Source organism: Lepidothrix coronata, unplaced genomic scaffold (genome assembly GCF_001604755.1).
Source record: "Lepidothrix coronata isolate B3197 unplaced genomic scaffold, Lepidothrix_coronata-1.0 Scaffold0, whole genome shotgun sequence".
NCBI lineage: Eukaryota > Metazoa > Chordata > Aves > Passeriformes > Pipridae > Lepidothrix > Lepidothrix coronata.
Genome location: NW_016690180.1, coordinates 4,030,822 through 4,048,413, shown reverse-complemented (window position 1 = coordinate 4,048,413; position 17,592 = coordinate 4,030,822). Strand labels below are relative to the sequence as shown.

Genomic DNA, 17,592 nt, shown 5'->3' with positions numbered 1-17,592 from the left:
CCCCTGCAAGACCTGAAACCTTTAAATCTTTAAAACATAGACAGCCATAATGTATGGACTTGTATAAACATAGACTTGTCAGAGAGTCTTAAAAATTTTTAAGTGTTCTAATGTGGGAAAAAGGAATCTATCTCCTCCCACAGTTTTTTGTGTTCATTCAAAAAAAAATTGTTCTGAAACAGCAACTGAGAATGGATAATTTCATTTTTAATGGTTAACACAAAGTAAGTTTATAACTGAAAACAGTATCACAAAAAGTGATATTCAGTAAAAAAGTAAAATATTTAGATACTCAGAGTGTTTGCAAGGATTCAAGATAGCTGCAGCTGTCTCATCTATAACGTTGGGGTTTAACCTTGGCTAGCAGGCACCACACAGCCACTTGCTGACCCTCCCACAGTGGGATGGCAGGGAGAGCTGGTAGTGTAAAAGTGAGAAAACTAATGCGTTCAGATAAAGACATTTAACAGGCAGAGCAAAAGCCACACAAGCGAACCAAAATAAGGAATTCATTCACTGCTTCCCATGGGCAGGAAGGTGTTCAGCCATCCCCAGGAAAACAGGGCTCCATTACACATAATGGTGACTTGAGAAGACAAATGCCATCACTCCGAATGTGTGTGTGTCCATTTCCTCTTTCTTCCCCAAAGCTTTTATTACCGAGCACAATTACACTGTATGGAATCTTTCTTTGGTGAGTTGGGGTCAGCTGTCCCAGCTGTGTCCCCTCCCAGCTTCTTGTGCCTCCCCAGTTATCTTGCTGGTGGGACAGTGTGAGAAGCAGAATGAGCCTTGACAATGTGCCAGTGCTGCTCAGCAATAGCTGAGATATCTCTATGTTATCTACACTGTTTTGGTCACAAATCCAAAACATAACACCACACCAACTACTGTAAAGAAAGCCAAACTAAGTACAATATCTAGTCTTGAATTCCCATGTGTCTCTCTTGTTTCTTCAGAAGAATTTCTGTAAAAGTTTAATAAGTGAAATGGCCTTCTTGTTTCATCTAGGCAGCTCCAGCAGACAGCAGAACAGTTTTCTGATACCACCAAATACTAAAAAATGACAGTTAACCTAGTTTACATCTTGACTGTCAAAGAACAACTTTCTTTTCTGGCAGGTCACCTGCTTCCAGGTAATTTTCATATGGCTTGTGAAAGTATTCTGAGAGTTTACTGGTCCCAGTTAGTATCACTACGGTTGACTTTTCATGAGATTCTGTTACTGAGTCGAAATAATGCTTGGCAGTAATGATGGCATATTTAAGAATATAAGATTATCATATATATCTTGCTAGTTAGTTGCTTTGTCCTACTGCTGTCATCTAGGATTTATGGAACAAGTAAATTTTAAAGGGGCTTTTAGATTCCAAGAGTAATAGTGATGATTACACAGATGTTGATGCGACACTTTCTTGGCCAGTTCAGAAATTAGGCACACCATTTAACTGGAAAAAAAATGTGTTTGAGACTCGTAGAGAAACAATGTGTCAAAATGGTCTGCACATCTGTCCCCATGTTCAATGAGGCTTTTACAGTATGAAACCTGATGAGCAATAGATTTGTGAATTTATGTACAGATGAGTGAGAAGATGCTTTTTCTTAGAAGTCAAGTAAGCTATGATATGCATCACCAATATGGGGTGAGTGGTGTGGCAGGCATTTTGATCAGACAAAGATCATGTGATCAATGAAAAAGTATACTTGCTTGATCGAGCATATCATTGGAGGTGTTCTGGTGGAGAGTAAAATTTGTTACAGAAGCAGCATGAAGCTAAGCTCCCTACAGGATTACCTTTTCCCAGATGCTTTCTGAGAATAATTCCAGTCATGACAGCTTCATATGTGATTACCTTGAGTGAAATCTTGTACGCTATAATAAAGCAGCAGCTTTAATTCCAAGACTGCTGCCTCAGAATCAAAGTAAAATTCTGCACTGGGAGGTGCTGGTTTTGTGTCTGAAGGTTTTGGTGAAGACTGGAAGAACTCTGCTGGCTGACAGCTCCTTTAAAGTCTAGGAGATGCTTATGCAGAGCAAGAATCTCTTTGAATGAACTGTTATTTTGATACAGGTTCTCTGTACTGGTAACTGAGAATGATATTGACCCAAGAAGACCCTTGATCTAACATACTGCTTATGAAGTATTTACCTTGTTGGAACAGCTGTGTATCATGTTTCCTTCAAAGAAATATAACAATTTTCTAAAAACATAATCCAGTGCCAGAGTTCCAGTTTCTTACCTCCAGAAGTCCGGTGTTATTAGTAAAACTTAGTAAAATGGTCTTGGCAGTACACATGATGCCTCTTGCATTCCTAAGAGATCTTTTTTGTAGTCATGTTGTCATTGCGTAAAGGTAGTGAACTCCAGGCCTCTATTTATTTTTAGGAGTTGGTCTCTAAGAGTAATTTCCTTTAGAGGTAATTTAGGTATTAAAAGGGAGGCAGGGAGAGACAGACATGGAATGTGTACTTTATCACATTTCTTGAAGGCGCATTGATTTCCAGGAGAAGGAAGCTGCATACTTCGGAGGTTTCCAGAGGGTTTTTCCTCGTACCTCAGCAGTACTGTCAAATTCCCTTTTTGTGAAAATACTCAAAAGGTCAAGTTTATTTGTAGCAGCACATTTCTAAGTGCATTATGTCATGTATTTCCATCTCCATGAAATGAAGAACAAAACTTTTAACTCCAAAAAGCAAGGCAAACTTCCCTAGGAAAGAGACTCTCCTGCCTGCTCGAAGAGGATGCTGTTCCAAAAGATGCATGAGCATCATTTTTACAGAAGCCACTTGTAGCAAATGCTTTTTCATGTCGTAGGTCAATTGCCAAACGTAGGAAGATGGTTTGCTCTTCAGCTGATCACAGATGAAGCTCCTTACTGGCATTATCCCAAGAAGAATACAGCTTGCCAGCCAGCTGTAGTGAGAGCCATGCTGAAGGAAAAGGAAGGTTTACCTTTCATCATTAATTCTGTGTTCCTCCTAATGTTAAAAAAGGATAATGCATGTTTGGGACAGATGGATGCAGCTACTTGTATGTTTTAGTGCTGCGTGCAGTGAAGCACATGCAGGATATACACACTGACTAAAGCTTCTTGAGCTGCTAGAGGTTAAGTAACTTCCATGTGAAACTAATGTAAGAAGGACTGTTGGAGAATATTTTAGCATAATACTTACTTCGAAGGATTTCTGGAATAGCTGTGCTTACAGTTAAACACTGTTACCCAAGGATTTCCTGTAACACAATTGTACTTGAACATGGCCCTTTTTACAGCATTTTAGATACACTCTAGCTTCCTGTGCTTGTAAATACTTTAATATAATAATGCCTGTATCTCAGTGAAGCAGGATCAACTAACAGAATTGTTGGCTGTACTACATCTAAGTTGTCTGCTAGAAAGACAACTTCAGTAAGCATCAAAACAGTTTTGTCTGCTTTGGGATTTTCCCACACTGGGAACTTGACGTTTAACCTTTTGGCCACCCAGCATGAAAACAGAATTGTGCTACTTTTATCTACATGGGAGCATATTAAATAAGCCTGAAGTCAAATATAAACGAAGGAAGTTAGGAACAGCATTGCTTTGAAAACCTTTTTATTTTAATGATTTGCACAGATTCTCATTGATGGAAGACAGATTACTTTGCAAGCAAAAATTCAAAGAAAGTTACTCACTTGAAATAAATTAAAGATTAAACTACTACAACAAACATAATTTTGACTGCAAGCAAAATGTACTTTTAGTAGTAAATGTTGGCTTCTTTAGCTAAAATAGTCTCACCTTTATCTCAGTTGGAAAAAGCAAGAGAATACTGAATTGACTTGGAACACAGCAAAGTTGTGATTTTTTTTTTTAATGTGATACTGCTGGAGCGTTTTGCCTCACATGCAAACAGCATGTATATTTTTACCTGTTCGTTCTGTAAAATATTTTGCATTATTTGTAGGTATTCTCAGAATCTAGGAGTTGGACTAGTATTCTGGGTTTTGATAAAGGATTCTTGCAGATTACTTCTGTAGAGCTTTATGAGCTTATAGGCATCAGTTTTTAAATTTCCAAGAGACGATTTCTGTATCTGGATTTAAGTTTGTTTCTGTGGAAAAATTAGATTTTTTGTCACAGAATAAAGACTTCCGAATTACTGACCTAATATAGTACAAGACTCACACTTGACAAAGAACATTTGTGGGTTTTAATAGAAAGAGTAATTATGTAGCATTTTGTCTTCTGCACTTTACTCACAGTGAATATGAGCCACATCATTAATACTTATTGATATTTTCAGATAGTTTGGGGTCATAACTGCTGTAAAATTTTAGCTATTTTAATGCCACTGTGGGCTCATGCCGTGTGTTAGGCTGTCAATGTAAAGTTATTGCATGGATTCACTGGAAGGCCATACAGGTTAATTTGTGTTACACCAAATTCTGGCTGAGCATGTCTCTGAGATAAGAAAGCTAGTAAGATGAGCATGGGACCAGAAATGGAGATTAGGCCATGGTTCAAGTAATACATGGACACCATTGGTGACAGCACCAGACTTTCAGGGCATTTTGACTTGTCTCTGTTGGTAGACATCTGAGGAGATGAGGCTACCTAGGTAATTAAACTGCTGGACTGATTTGAGCTCTGATTGGCCAATGGTGATATGGGGATGATGGGGGACTTCCTGAGGTGCAGGTTGATAAAGAACCTCTGTCTTCTTTAAGCTGACTTCCAGCCCAAAGAGCTCAGCAGCATCTGCAAAGCAGGATGTTAAACGCTGCAGAGCTATTTCTGTGTGGGCCACAAGGGCGGCGTCAGCGCAAAGCAGCTCCCAGACAAGATGGTTTAAGGTCTTAGTGTGGGCCTTCAGTCACCTTAGATTGAATAGACTTCCATCAGTACGGTATCGAATGTAGATACCGTCCTGATCATCAAGGTCTGCCGTGGCCCTTTGGAGCATCATGCTGAAAAAGACTGTGAATAGGGTAGGAGCGAGAACGCAGCCTTGTTTCACACCATTCTTAATTAAAAAGGGCTCAGAAAGTGTGTTGCCATATCTGACTTGGCCGTGCTGATCCTCATGGAGTGAGATGATCATTTTAAGGAACTTGGGGGGACGTCCTAAACGTTCCAAAATCTGCCACAGACCTTTTCTGCTCACAGTATCAAAAGCCTTGGTGAGGTCGACAAAGGTTACATAGAGACCTTTGTTCTGTTCCCTACACTTCTCTTGCAGTTGTCTGAGAACAAATACCATGTCTGTGGTACTTCTGTTGGCTCTGAAACCACATTGGCTTTCAGGTAGAATTCCTTCTGCTATAGCAGATATTAGTCTGTTCAAGAGTATTCTTGCCAGGATTTTGCCAGCAATGGAGAGCAGAGTAATACCGCGGTAGTTTGAGCAATCTGATTTAATACCTTTCTTCTTATACAAAGTGATGATGACTGCATCTCGAAGGTCTGATGGTAGTTCGCCGAGTTCCCAACAGCGCACCACAAACTCATGAAATTTGGTGTGAAGTGCAAGGCCCCCATGCTTCCAGACTTCAGGTGGAATTCCATCAACCCCAGCTGCCTTGCCAGTTTTCACCTGCTGTATGACCTTGAGGATTTCTCTTAAAGGGGGGCAGTATCCAATTCATACTTTACTGGTTGTTGTGTGATGGACTATCAGAGCTCAAATCAGTCCAGCAGTTTAATTACCTTGGTAACCTCATCTCCTCAATGGTAAGATTGACGGAGAGATAGACAAGAGGTTAGCCAAGGCACATAGTGCTTTTGGAAAACTCCACAAAAGAGTATGGCGTAATAAACACTTGAAGAAAAGTACCAAGATCAGTGTTTACAGAGCCATAGTGCTTATTTCCAAAGATGGTTTTATTTGTCAGTTTACTAAGGTGTGTGCCTGGAGTCTTCTGCAGCCAAACCTTGCTTTTATTTGGACATTTAGTATATGGACCAGTCATCCAATACATGGTAAGCCCTGAGTACATTTATTTAAATTCATGTTGGATCAATAGCAGAAATAACTTGTTTTGGTTCTTTCAGATAAAACCACAGAGTTTAAATTAAAGTGGTGGTTTTATTCCTTGGAATAAAATTATGCTTAAGCTTGCAGTTTTCCCTTCACTTTAATTAGAAGTAGGTGGAGCTTGCTGCTGGAACAGGTGGTATTTTCTTTTCCATAATCTGTAAGTTCCTGTGGCCTAGGTTTTGAAACAAATAACTGTTCTTGTGGAGTAGATCCAGGCATTTATCTGACTAAAAAAATAACACCACTGAAAGAAAAGTTCTCAGTCAGACCAGCTCCATTATCTAATTTGACACTTGGAAAAATGAACATAAAGTGGCAGAGCAATGGCATGTGGGTATTGGGCCTTTAGGGAGGTACTACTCTTTTTGGTGGCAGGCTGTATTCGTATCAGGTGACAATGACTTTGAGCCAGAGCATGAAATATTGGCATTGCTATATAGTAAGAGGGAAACTAGATTCAAATATGAGGCAGAAGTTAAGATTTTGCAGACCTGAGTACTGACATGTATTAAGTTTAAGCATGTCTTGAAAATTCCATGTTTGCAGCATGTTATTTTATACTTGTAGTAGCATAGAGTCCTTAAGATAATGTTGAAATATGTGTCTGAGAATTTAGCAAATGCTTTTCTCAGCCTCTCAAACAAAATACTAAGCAGTGGTACCTGAGACAGAATTTCTTGAGAGAGCAAAGAATCTGAACATGTTCTCAAAATGGTAACAGTGATCAAAACTATGATATTTGAGAGAGACATTATCTACAGATTCCCTTGATTGTGTATGATTGATTAGGACTGATTGCAATCAGTTATACATACTGCATGTGTAATATGGCCTTGAAGCAGTTTCTTTTCTGAAAATTGACTTTGCAGAAATATTGCTTTATTACTCATGCTTACAACCTGAATGTATTCAAAAAGCATGTTTGTAATAGTGATAAAATAACACAGGTATCAAAAATAAGATAGATTATTAAACTTCAAATACAGGGATAATCAGTTGTGTCACTACAAGCTCTATCAAAACAATTGAGTTGTGTAAATCCCACATGAAGACATAGCTTGAATGCCACTGGACTGCTCAAGGATCAGTAAGACCAAAATATTCAAACAGTGAGATAGGACAGAAATATTTTGGCTTGCATGTGAGTATGTCAGAAAGGAATTTAGCTTCTTTTTATCATTTAAAGATGACTTTGTAGTCATCTAACTGGCTGTTAGATTTTTTTTTTCTCCCCATATTTAATTTGGTAATCATTTGAAAATTATAAAAAACACAAAGTCCCGGTTTAAAGCTGCTTCTCAGGCAGAAGTGCAGAATATTTGTCTGTAGAGCAGTCTCATGAAAATTATTGTATGAGTGTTTCTCTCACTTTCTGTGACAGATTTTTCTATTGAAACAAAACATTTTCACACATACAGACACAAAGCAATGATTTTAAAAATACTAGAGATAGTCCAGAAAGAGGAATAGACAGTCAGTAGTTTTTCTTCCTTCTACAAGGCTGGTGAAAGTGTCCTAGATAAAGTATTGAAGTAGTAAGACTCTCCTATATAAAATCAATTTTTTTCCAAAAAGAAAGTGTTTGACCTCTTCTAGACACATTCATTTTTGATGTGTCAATTTTACAATCTAATTTAATCCAAGTTATAACTGGAGGCCATAAAATTTTGTTTCACTGCAGTAGTCTTACTAAGGCTTTATTTTTTAAGGACTTTGTTTGGAAAGCTGAAGAAAAGTGAGCCCCGATCTTTGACTGTCCGGTATAAATGTGCCTTTGCTTCTAATTGCTGAAATCTGAAGTCTATTCTTAGATAGGTTTTGGAAAACCAATTTCTGTTTGTATTTGAGGTCAGTTATCTCCTAGTGGACAGCCACTGCAGACATTTTCCAACTTCTGTTTGGGTTTAGATGCCTCTCTGAAAAACAAGGTTTGTTTGTTGCTTAATTGTTAAAAGAAAGCATAATATTAGTTAAATCATGTGCTACTTGTTGCATTTCCTTAGTTTGACATTGTAGGGATACTGCATGAAATGACAAGAATAACAAGCAACTTGGGATATTTCACTGATAAGATGCTGCATTACTATTTTAGCATTCTGGGAGAAGTTAGCTATATCATTGCTCTTCCTTTTAGGAAACAGTTTGGGTTTGGTGTTTTCATCTCTGAAAAAACATTGGATACTTACATTTTCTTCAAGATACTGATTCCACAGAGCAGCTCGCTTCGTTATGGGCTAAAAAAACTTTTCAGATAGCAGTAGTATATTTTCTGTTCAAAGGTTTGGCAGTGTAACACAAAGATATAATAATTCAGAACATTTTGTACTACCAAGTTTACATGTAAATCAGCTGGCTGGTAAATGTACCAGAAACTCTTGACATATATAAACTCTTCTGATGTGTGAACATAATGCCGTATTATACTTTTGTAACTCTGCAGGTATAATTGTGCTCTTCTGTTCCCCCAAGTACAGTAGCTTTAATTGCATTGGATACTCGAAATAGAAGTATTCATAGAAGAATTTACAGTGGAATACCAACAACTGCACTCTATGCACCTTTATGTTTACAGTTCCTTTATGATGAATGGCAATGCCAATTGTAAACCAAAACTTTTCTCGTACATTAAAATTGTTTCCTTCTGTCTTTGAAGGTTACAGAAAGCAGATCAGACCTTGAAGATTTACACCTTTATGCAACTCCTCGGGAGCAACGGTTTCGTATGTTTGCCAGTTTAGAATTTGAAGGACAGCTATATATGACTCCACATGACTTCATTCAGGCTGTTACAAGTGATGAACCCAAATGTAAGCAGGAGTTTTATAATGATAAAATTGCTAGGGAAAATGTCAGCAGTGTATGTTATTTTTCCATTTGCTTTTGATTCCTACTTCTATTTCTGACTGTAGTAGAGAGATACTGCATCTTCCACATTTTTATTTTTAATGGTATCCAAGTGCATACAATCAGTATGCTTGATTGCTACTAGATTGCAAACATCTGCTATTAGTTTAACTTTCTTCTCGTAAAGGTCACAAACAGCTCAATAGTCATGAAAGACAGCAAGTCGTGTCATTTCCATGGACACAGTTCCTTTCAGAGCAGGCCAGTATTGCTGTAAACTCTTGCTTCCTTCTCTTTATAGTTATTCTATAAACAGGCAACATATGAGTTCTCTAAATAACTTAGGATAACACTTTTTTGCGGATGTTGCCATCTTAAATTCTCATCTGCTGTCCTGTTGGAGTGTTTTGCCCCACAAAGGTTCTCTGACTATATCACAGCGTTCTAAATAACATGCTTTGACTGAGAGATTCAGTCCCCTGGGAGATCCACTTTCTACACTTTAACATTGCCAGAGTTAGTACTATGTGTTAGTTAAATTAATGAAAAATCAACTATCAACTTTAGTTCATTTACTGTAAAATCTCTGTTTTAAGTATCAAAGAGTGACTGATTAGTAAGGTGATCCCTTTCAGTTCTAGTTTGATTTCCTGCCCCTCAGGTTTGCAGTGCATTGGTAGCAGCACACAGCTTCTGGGGAATGTGAATATCTTTGCTCAGGTGTGACATGTGTGATCACTCACCTTGGGTCTTTCTTCATGAAGTCTACACCACAGAACTAGTATAGAGAACAGTCAAAAGCAGCACTAAAACAGTCAGAGGAGAGCTTAAAGCTCTGTGCAGATGTTGAATTTCTTCCCTTTGTTCTCCTAACAGTAATGAAACAGGGAAAGAATTTAGCCATGGCACATCAAAACTTCTGTAACTTTTGAATAAAGATATAATCTTGTTATAACAGTGAAGACAGAGGATAGAGCTTAGATGGGGAAAACTTGCAAAACTTTGAAACTCTTACCAGAAAACAAAAATTATTTTTTTTTTTTTTGCTTTGCAGTTAAAAGAGAGGAAGCAGATTGCTTATCACACGATTTAATACAAATACACATCGATGATTTACATCTACTTCCTCTGCCCAGACCTTCAAGTCTTCCTTTTTCTGTTACTGTGGGGTTGGGTTTCACTGTGTATGGTCATGAAGCACTTGTGCTACATGTACTGGACATCAGTTAAACATTTGGTTTAACTCCATTTTATGACAGTTTGACTGGCTTGACCACACTATATGTATGGTTTGCTGTTAAAATTTTCCCATGCTAACAAAATTTACGCTTCCTCCTCTATCAAAGCAAGTATTCAGATTTTAAAAACAAAACCAAACCAAAAAGCATTTAACTCACAAGGACATTCTGTTTATCTCATTACAAAGGAGAAGAGATCTGAGATCTGAACAGTCAGGCACCCTTCTGAGTTCAGTGTAGCAAACCTTGTTTGTATCAAAATCCTTCCTGTGCATCCAGTTCACCTCTGAGACCAAAAGCAAAACTAACCTGGATGTTCTTTAGATTTTTAGACTAATATCAGAGACTACATGGCTGACAATTATTTTAAGGGATTGTAACTAAGCAGAAGTGGATGACTTCATTATAGTGGAAGTCATATTGTCTGGGACATTTGGACAGAAGGCTGATAAATAGGAATAGGTGAAATAGATGACCCGCAGATTACCACTTCCAGCTTCTCATATCTGACTGGGATAATTTTAACCCTTGTTAAAATTATCAAAGTACTGTCAAAGCATTGTCAAAGTACTGCTTTGTCTGCTTGAGCAAGTCTTAATTTTCTATTGAAGTCTTTCTCTATTGAAGGCAGTGCATTTAAGGAAGGTGTTTTTCAGAATAAAGTAATACATTCTAAACATCTTATTTTGTATTTTTGGGGTCATTGTATAAATACGTTGCAGGTTGTAAATAATTGGGTCCATTCAGGCTGACATACTAGAGCATCTATGTTTTGCATAAGAAAAAAGAACATAGACGTGGGAGGTTTTATGGATGAAGACTAGGAAGGTCTTAGCATTTTTTTTCTTTTTTGACAAAACTCCTTTGAAGCATAATAATAGTAGCTCTTTATGTCAGCTTTATAGAAAAGCTAATAATACTAGACCTGAATGAGATTCGTGATGGAGTGAATGCGTCTATTGTGATTGATTTACTTTGGAAATCATGTAAACCCTACAAAAGTCAAGAGGGTGTTCACTTCCTTTTTTGATTAAACACTAACTAATATTATAAGAGTATATTTTCTTTTATAAAGTGAAGCTTTTTACTCCAGGCATTTATTATAGAAAATAGAAAATAAATGCTATAATTAACTTGCTGCTGTCTTTATGGTGCAAGCTTTCATTTGGGAATATATAATATTTTTAAGAGTCAAGCTTGATACGTTCGTATCAGCCAGTTATGAGAAGAGGAAATATATTTTGTTCCCTGTAGTGCTAACTACAGTAATTTTAGCCTTAGCTGTAAGAAGTATGAATATACACTTAGATCTTCACTGACTTGTCTAGAAAGAAAATACGTATATAATGTATGAGACTGGAACATTATCTGATTGGAAAATTAGATATATAAATTAGATATATATATATTAGATATAAAATTAGATATAAAAATTATATATATAAAAATTATATATATATATTAGATATATATATTCTCCAATCCATATATGGATTTGTATGGTAAATTAGGTCGTTATGGGGGAGTTTATTTAGTTTTCTGAGACAAGACTTTAATTGAATTTTAAAAAATAAGGTGAAAAGTATATGAAAATCTGTTAGCTTGTGTTATGATGTTGTTTGATATAACTCCCCCATAGTTAGAGTGGGATTTGTGGACTGCCTTGGTGCAAACCTTTACCAAGATGTAAAATTAATTTCAGTCAGTTTTTAACTATGAACTAATAAAAGACTGTAGTAAGTAGCTTCTGTATTGTGTTAATTATTTAATGGAGCATGGGAAAGGGATTTCTAGTACCACAGTGTGTTTTGCTCTACAAAAAGGAGCCTTTACCCACCAAAAATTTATGGATTTGATCACATGCAATGCTACTTTTTGTACCCTTGTGAATTCTGATATTCACAGAACCGTGTCTTAATATTTATTGCATCTGTGCAAATATTCGTCTTGAGAGGGTGGGGATAGACCTCAATTTTTGAATTCTTGAATGGTTATGGACAACTCTTGTTAAATATAAGTATTTTCCTCTGTGCCTGGAGTTAAGATGTTAGGAAGAAAGGATCTGGTCAGTCATAACCAGTTTTCAGTGCTAATGAGCAGTTCTGAATTGGAGGCCCTCTTCAGCTCTTCTGTTATAACTTAAAAAGAATTGAACCTGACAGAGGCTGTAAAAGGAAGCATGAATCTGAGTTACTAGGAAGGGCTGAAGAGGGTCTTAGTGCCTGGTGTAGTTTTAAGGACTTTTTTTTTCTGTGTTTGCTTTAAAATGTATCAGTGGTCCCTGAAGCAAGGGCCAGAATTTAGGTCTCCCTACAATCTGCATTGTAATACTACTGCTACTAAATAATCATTTCAGAGTATTGAAAGCTGAAAACAGGAAACCATTTCCTGTTAAATGTTTTAAGGACGTATTTTGGAGGTTGAAAGTCTTTTCTCTCACTGAAGCAGAGTTGGATTAAAAACTATACATCTGAATTGTTTCTTTAAAGTTAGGACTTCAGATATGTATTAAGCTAATTTTTTTTTAAATAACGTAAAGAGAATTTTTTTGGAAGCAGGTTAAAGGTTATACTCATAGAGTAAGGAAAATACTACTTCTTTGTCTTGAAAACACAGTGTAATGCAGTCTAATTTTTATGACATCACATTGGCAAAACGAAATGCTGTGAGCTCATGACTTTGTCTTTTGTTGCAGGTGCTAAAAAGTGGCGATCCCTTTCAAAGCAGGTGGGCATTAATTCCTGTGTGTCTTATAACCATATATTTTGATAGTTACTTTAATTCAGTATGCAAACAGAGTCACGGGAGAGTTTAATTTCTTCATTGTTGTCACTTCAGAGTCAGTGGAATCCAGAATCTCTAAGATGCTTTAGCAGTTGTGCCTGTTATTTACTTAATTCCTCTAGCCTTTGGCAGTTGCTTCCTCAGTCCATATCTGCCTGCATTTCTTAGTGTCTAGGTGTAACAGGTATATCCCAAACTGACTGAAATACTTATGCCACTCTCTCCCTTTTTGTGGTGTTTAAGTGCCTCTTACTTTTTTTTTCCCCACATTTCTATAACTGCAGAAGCACACTGTTTCCCTGTATTTTAAGGAAAGTACATTCATATTCATGGGTGAAGTTTGCTTTAGTTCAGGCTGAGTGTTTTAAAAGAACAGTTGCTTGGATTTTGTATGAAGACTTTATTGAAATGCAGGGAAACTTATCCTTGGCTTCACTGAGTATGATCAGTTGTGAGTAATTCCAGCCACAAATACATTGCATTCATGCAGATGAGTAATACTTGTAATAATTGTGTGTGCAAAATTTATACGGTGCTTGAGTTCTTTCAAAATGATTGTGGTAACTGCAGTTAAATTAACTGGTAATTTGCTTGCAGTTTCTTATCTTTTATATTGATTTCCTAGAATTTACTCGTAATGCGTTGACTTCTTCATTAAATATTGAACTATATGCTTTTATATTTTTTAAATCTTATTTTTTAGGAACTGAATCAGATCCTTATGGAGACACCACCAGTTTGGAAAGGATCATCCAAACTTTTCCGTAACCTTAATGAGAAAGGTGATTGGCGAAAACTTATTTTCCTGAACCAAATTATCACTGTATTAATTTGTTGTGGTTAAAGTGAAGTTGTACTTTCATATGCATCACAATTTCAAAAAGATAAAAAGTTTGTCCTTGCTCTCTCCATTTTACAGCATGGAAAATTTCCTTTTAATCTCTACAGTGTTTTAATGATGCCATCTTACAACTAGCCTCTTCAGGTGAATTTGTGTCTTAGAGCTTGTTAAACTCATGTTGAATGTTTCAGGTTCAGTTTGTTGCAATGAATGGTATATAGACAGAGTATTTTAATAAAGACACAGTATCTTTTTTTTTTAATAAGTTTGATAATATGATTTATTTCCAAAGACGGTAATGGTATTGTATATCACTGAATAAGCATTTTGTACACAACACAAAGTGACAATTTCAGAAATGCTATATATCCCTTTAAGTTCTGCAGATAGCTTTTAAAACTCACACTATTGGTAAATGAAGAGCCAAGAGTCACTCCTGGTCTCCTCTTTTTTTTTTTGTTTCTTAATAAGCTCTATCAAAACTTCAAAACCAAAAATATAGAGTGTAAAAAACAATGATGGCTTGTACAGACATTTAAAAGCTATTTATGATAAATTATCCGCATATTTATTTGCTTATATTCAGAATGGCAAAGGTCTGGTGGAGCGTTTGAAACATTTTTAAAAGCAGCCCCAAGTACTTGCTATAAAATGAAGACAATTTATGGATGTTTAAAATAAATATGCCAGCAACAAAATTCCAGTCAAATGCAGCTCAAATTTATTAAAGGACTAAGTAGTATAAACCTACTCTCAGAGGAGGATCCTAGGCTTGAATCTCTAGTGCATGAAGGCACTCCCTTTTTTTTCTCAGTGTGCAACCAGAACTCTAGAGAAGCAGAAATTGGCACATCTTTGCACTGTATTTCCATGTATTTCTTTGCTCTAGGCTGCTTTCTATATAATCTAGCTGACTTTTGAAATATCAATTGCATAAAAATTCAACCTCAGAATCTCTTAAATCAATACATTATCAGTTTTAAAAAACATGTCTGGATGTTGCTTGTTAAGCCTGTAATAAAATGTCTGCAATATGCACGGCCTTGAATCAACAGTATCTTACTCCAGTTTTCTGCCAGAGAAGTTCTACAGAAGTTGATGGAATTAGGAGGACTCAAAACTGTCGTAACAAGCTGGTAAAATTAGTAATAAACTTTAGCAGTTAGATTTTTTTTCAGCATGCTTTCTAAAAAAGTGAGTTCTGTTGTCCAGTTTTATACATCATATGAGAAAATACGATGGGTCTTAGGACTGATAATGTCATTCAGTAAGCCAGTGAAAGGAATGGGAATAGAATTCAGCTCTCCTTAATTCTAATTTAGTTTTTTTTTAATTTATTACTTTACTCATTTTATTTAAAACATGCACATACGAAGCAAGTAGCAAAAGCCTATGTCCATTTATTTTCCCTTGGATTTATTTAATTCAGATAAGTCACACTGATTTATGCCCATTGTCCTTAAGTTTTATTATGTTTTATCCTTGAGTGCCCTCCTTCTCTTCTTTCTGACCATAGTGTAAGCTTTTCTTCCCTTCAATCATCATTTCAGAGCCTCTCTCCCATAACACTCAGAGCAATCAACCAGAACTATCTGTCTGCAGCTACAATACACCAGTACAAACAAAAGGAGAGAATACTTTCAAGGCTTTTTTATTGCTCTCTTCATACTGTGATGGACTGCTTGACAATTGCACTTTCTTTCTCTGTTTTACAACAAAGAAGGTGTCATCAAAAAGCCAAAAATACATATTTACATTTATTGACTGGTCATTAAAGGTTTTACATCACTGAATGAGAACCTTTGAGGTATCTGATTTCTTGATAGCAGATCTTTGAAAACTAATTTCTGCAAGCTGCTGTATAAAATCAAGAAGATAAAGCATAAGAGCGTGTACTATTTAAATGCCTTTATTTAATCTTTGCTAGTCTTCAGTGTGGAGCTATGTGTAAATTGAGGAAAAGAGGAGGTGGTATTAAAAATGCTTAGTAACTTCCCTAACTAGATCTACTAGTAGTAATAAAATCTTGGTTGTGAAGACTTAAATTTGCTTTTGGATCAAAAGATGGGAAATGAAGTATAACGGAAGTAAAATCCACATGAATGATACAGTGTTTTGAGTTTTAATTGTACAGATTTTTCAGTGTAAAAAAAAGTTCAGATGACTATTTGCATGGTTTGTCACACACTCATTTAAGTCAGATTTTAAAAGATATTTAAACATCCAAAGATTTGGCTGTTTTTGGAAAAACTTTTGCACCTGACTTGGACTGAAATCAAGGAGACAGCCAGCAACTTCTGAAAATCCCAGCTGATAGACATCTTTACTCTCAGGGATCTAAATACTTTTTTTTTTTCTCTTTTGAAATAGTCTAATATTGTGGACTGACTTAACACTTCTGGTTTTGGAGGGCAGACAAAATCAATTTGTTAGAAATAAGGAACATGTTTTCCTAGTTCAGCCTCAAAGGTCACTGGAGCTAAGGGCTTTTGGGGGAGCTGCAAGTCATTGTTTTCAGTTCTTACTGAACTGTAAGATGCTTCTCGTTGTTGCCGCTGTGGGCATTTTGAAAAGTTGTCTCTTTTTACCCCTTACTTCAGAGCTAGAAAAGCACAAGTACAGCTTATGGTACCAGACATAGTATTTGGGGATTGACTTCAGCTCTTATTTAAATTTTGCCTTAATCGCTTCTGAAGAGAAAAGGAAGTGCCATTCCACACTATGATTCCCTTTTGACATCTTGTAAAAGATGAAAAGCCTAGAACATATTCCTTACAGGTCTTCTGAACACAGAAGAAGAGAGAGTACAAATGTCTTTAACAGGCTTTAAAAATATTTAACAAATTACACATATATTTACTAAGAGTTTTAATATGAATTTCTGGTAATTATTATGAAAAGGTTCATACAAGGTCGACTTAAAAGCCAGAATCTGTGCTTTCATAAGTAACACGAGACCAAGTTTTCTGTTAATATAATGCACTTAAAAACCACATATTGAAGTCAAGAACTGTATTCAAATGGGATGTATCAGGAGGGAGCACTGTTAATGTTCTCCAAGTAAGTCTTTTCATACTGTTGGAGAGTGTTGTCATGAACTATTGGTGGGGTTTTTGCAAAGAAAATTTAATAAATCATTTATATTAGCTTTTAAGAATCTATCCAGCTTCTGTTTAATGAGCTGTTCTCCACTGACTCTAGTTGTTTATTTGCCATATTTAGTGTACTCCTCCCCTAAAATACTAAAAAACAAACAAAAAGCCCCACACTCTAGTTCAATATTTTAGACAAATAACTCATTTAACAGGTTGAATACAGTTATATGCACACAAGTATGAATATGCATATACACGCGTACAAAAATTCTTCTTATACATAGATTTAATGGTTTCAAGTTTAGGATATAAAGTGAAACTAATATGACATAACTTTTTTTTTTGTCTTCAGGTGTGATATCTTACACAGAATATTTATTCCTCTTATGTATTTTAACAAGTAAGTATTTTTGGAGAAAAAACCCTAAAAGATTCATTACAAATTTCTACTCTCTGAATGTGTTGCTGTATGTTAAAATATTCTTACCCTTATCCCACATATCCCAGTATTGAAAAAACTATATCATACATCTCTATGTCCATTTGAACCTCTTTTGCCCTAGTGCAATCTTGTGTTATGTTTATTGAAATGTTGAGGAAGCCAAACTATACACTTCAGCTAAAGCCCAATTAAGAGCTTAAGTTTATTTTCTTGTTTGAAATTTCTATAAAATTTCAAGCTAAATTTGCTGACATTCATAAGGGACACTGAATACAGGGAGAAGAGAAGGATACCCATTATTACTTGTTTCACCTATTAGTGCCTGATAG

The 17,592-nt window shown here is 36.0% G+C and overlaps 1 protein-coding gene across 4 annotated transcripts in view; it reads left to right on the top strand.

The window, feature by feature from the left end:
* The window catches only part of MICU3 (mitochondrial calcium uptake family member 3), a 53,052-nt gene that overhangs the window by 2,560 nt on the left and 32,900 nt on the right, over positions 1-17,592 (top strand). For all 4 annotated transcript variants that reach the window (XM_017835444.1, XM_017835368.1, XM_017835208.1 and 1 more), the window contains exons 2-5: positions 8,673-8,826; positions 12,797-12,828; positions 13,589-13,667; positions 17,174-17,221. In XM_017835444.1, the coding sequence (XP_017690933.1) occupies positions 8,673-8,826; positions 12,797-12,828; positions 13,589-13,667; positions 17,174-17,221 (313 nt within the window). The remainder of the gene's footprint in view (positions 1-8,672; positions 8,827-12,796; positions 12,829-13,588; positions 13,668-17,173; positions 17,222-17,592) is intronic.